Below are 2,565 nucleotides of genomic sequence, written 5' to 3'. Positions count from 1 at the left end.
AATAATTTTTACATTAATCTTAAGATGAATTTGACTAATTTAATGATAAATTTATTAATTGTAAAATAAATTTTAATTTAATTTAATGATTTTAACTGAAAATAATAAAAAAATAATAATTTTAAATCAATTTAACAATAGATTAAAAACAGTTTTATTAATTATAAAATAATCTAATTTATAAAATATCATTAAATTTAGCAACAAAATTAACAATAAAACTTTATGTTAAGAAATTTTTCATCAATAATATCGTCACCGATTAAAGTGTGAAATCACTACTAAATTTAATAATATAACTAAATTTTTCTAGCTAAATTTGTTGTCAAGTGCAAAATTGTTAAAATTAGAAAGAAACTTTTTGTGCTATGAAATTTTTCATCGTTAATTTTAAAAAAATAATAATAATATTTATATTTTTTTATTATTGAATTTTAATATTGTAATATTAAAATAACTTTAATATTATAAAGTCTTAAATCCGAATTTGAGTAAGAGTTAATCATTAAAATTGAAAAAAAAAAGTTAATTAACATTGAAAATGCATAAAAATATGCCGATTTTGCATAATTTCACCTGGTGTGTGGTAGTGAATCCTTCGTGCATTACATCATACATAAAAAACAAAAAGCCGAACATGGCTGCAGGCAATCAAACGCAAGTGTGGATATTTTCCCCATCTGGACGATGAGAAAAATTTTTTTATTGTATATGCAGCCTAACGTACATATATATCAATTCATTCTCAAAAAATGTCATGCCTATGACAGGAAAAAGGGGATATGCTAAGAAGCAACGCAGAAAATTTTATGGGAACGAAAACTTTTTTACGTTCTTTAACCAGGTTTAATTATCCATTCTATACTCCATATTGCTCACACACACCATAAGAGCATAATAACTCTCCATCAAGAAGTGGAGAAACTGGGTCTAGCAGTGGTGGCAAGAACTCACTAGGCATGTAGTAATTGTCAGCCAAGAAAGGTTCTGTCCAAATATTTCCAATAGGTGCCTCATATGCCTCTAAGAAAGCAAATTCATCATCAGATTTCAAGTCACTGCAGCTACTGGTAACAGCTATGTTATTTGCGGTGGTCGATGATGAGAAATCACTTGTAGATGGTTTGGGGGACAATGAGGAGCTTATGCTTTCTATAATTTGAGGAGTAGTTCCAGGACTTATGGGGTCAATCTTTGGTTTTGTATCTTTCTTTTGTCTCTTTCTACGCTGGGAGAGGTCACTGGAGTCTGGTTTCACAGTGTCCTTTTGCTTGCGTTTCTTGAGTTTGGTGTGCCAGTGGTTCTTTATCTCATTATCGGTTCTCCCCGGTAACTGGGCAGCAATAGCAGACCATCTGTGCAATGAAGACAGATTAATTATGAGATTTCTCCACAATACTTTTGAAAATATAACATATCATGTTAATCTTTTTCCCTTTTTTTTAATTGTAGATGTTAATTATAATTAAGAACAATCGATGGGTACCTGTTCCCTAGAGATTCATGTAAGCGAATGATGGTGTCCTCTTCTTCTTTAGTATAATTCCCTCTCTTAATATTTGGCCTCAGATAATTCATCCATCGCAATCTGCAACTCTTTCCACACCTCGATAGACCTGAAATGAAACCAAACTGCTCAATTATTTTCGATCTTTAGACCATCAAAAACGAAAACCCAGTTCAGTAGAAGCTAGAAAAGATTAAAAAGTGCAAGGTAAAATTGTAAGTGCTCATAATAAGTAGAAGGGAAATTCAAGTAAAATTTCAAGAATCCAAGAGGTTTCCATCAAATCCACCAGTCTGAGAGTTTCTTACCTGCATATTTGGGAAGTTGGCGCCAATTCCAACAGCCATACCTAGTAACATAAGCCATTAGCTTTAAGTCTTCCTCTGGAGTCCATTTACCCTTCTTTAGACAAGATTTATCCCAGCAAAGTGTTCTCGCCATTCTCTCTCTTTCTCTCTCTGTATCTCGTGCTCTCTTTTTTTCTTCACTGTCTTTCGCGGAGTTCAATTTCCCCCGCATCAATGATAATGCATTCAAAGTCTAAGCTATTTATACCGCATTGTTAGCCATGACATCATTATCTATTTAGTACCGTAGGTGAAGCTGTACTTGAAAAAAAGTATTTTCTAAAATATATTAATTAAAAAATTAAAATTTAATTAAAAATGAAATTTATTATATCAAATAAGAAATTAATTTTTAAATATTATTCTAATGAAATTTAAATAATATATATATATATATATATATATATATATATATATATATATATATATATATATATTAAACTTTAAACTCTATGGCAAATAGACTTTAAAACGTGTTTCACACACTTGTTTTTTTTTTTTTAGAGATTTCGAGTGCTATCTTTTTCTTTTGAAGTTTTTCCATGGTTTTAGATTGGACCCATTTGAAATTTCAATTATTAGGACAAAACAAGTCCATCTGCTACTCTTCGAACCTTTGCGTGCACTAGGGTCCATCCAAGAAGGTTCAACAAAAGTCCCTTTTTTATCTTTGGAATATTAGACTATTTTTATCTTTGGAATATTAGACTA

The 2,565-nt window shown here is 30.2% G+C and overlaps 1 protein-coding gene across 1 annotated transcript; it reads right to left on the bottom strand.

Annotated features, from left to right (window-relative positions):
• Positions 1 to 568: 568 nt before the first annotated feature.
• LOC110640224 (transcription factor MYB4) lies at positions 569 to 2,024 on the bottom strand. Its single transcript, XM_021791454.2, has 3 exons — positions 1,816 to 2,024; positions 1,487 to 1,616; positions 569 to 1,355 (listed from the first exon to the last, which is right to left on the bottom strand). Exons 1-3 carry the CDS (start codon positions 1,946 to 1,948, stop codon positions 860 to 862), a joined length of 759 nt encoding a protein of 252 aa, XP_021647146.2. The 5' UTR covers positions 1,949 to 2,024; the 3' UTR covers positions 569 to 859.
• Between the last annotated feature and the right edge of the window lie 541 nt (positions 2,025 to 2,565).

This window comes from Hevea brasiliensis, chromosome 7 (genome assembly GCF_030052815.1).
Source record: "Hevea brasiliensis isolate MT/VB/25A 57/8 chromosome 7, ASM3005281v1, whole genome shotgun sequence".
In the NCBI taxonomy this organism is placed as follows: Eukaryota; Viridiplantae; Streptophyta; class Magnoliopsida; order Malpighiales; family Euphorbiaceae; genus Hevea; species Hevea brasiliensis.
Note: the sequence above shows the minus strand (reverse complement) of the source record. Positions and strands in the feature narration are given on the sequence as shown.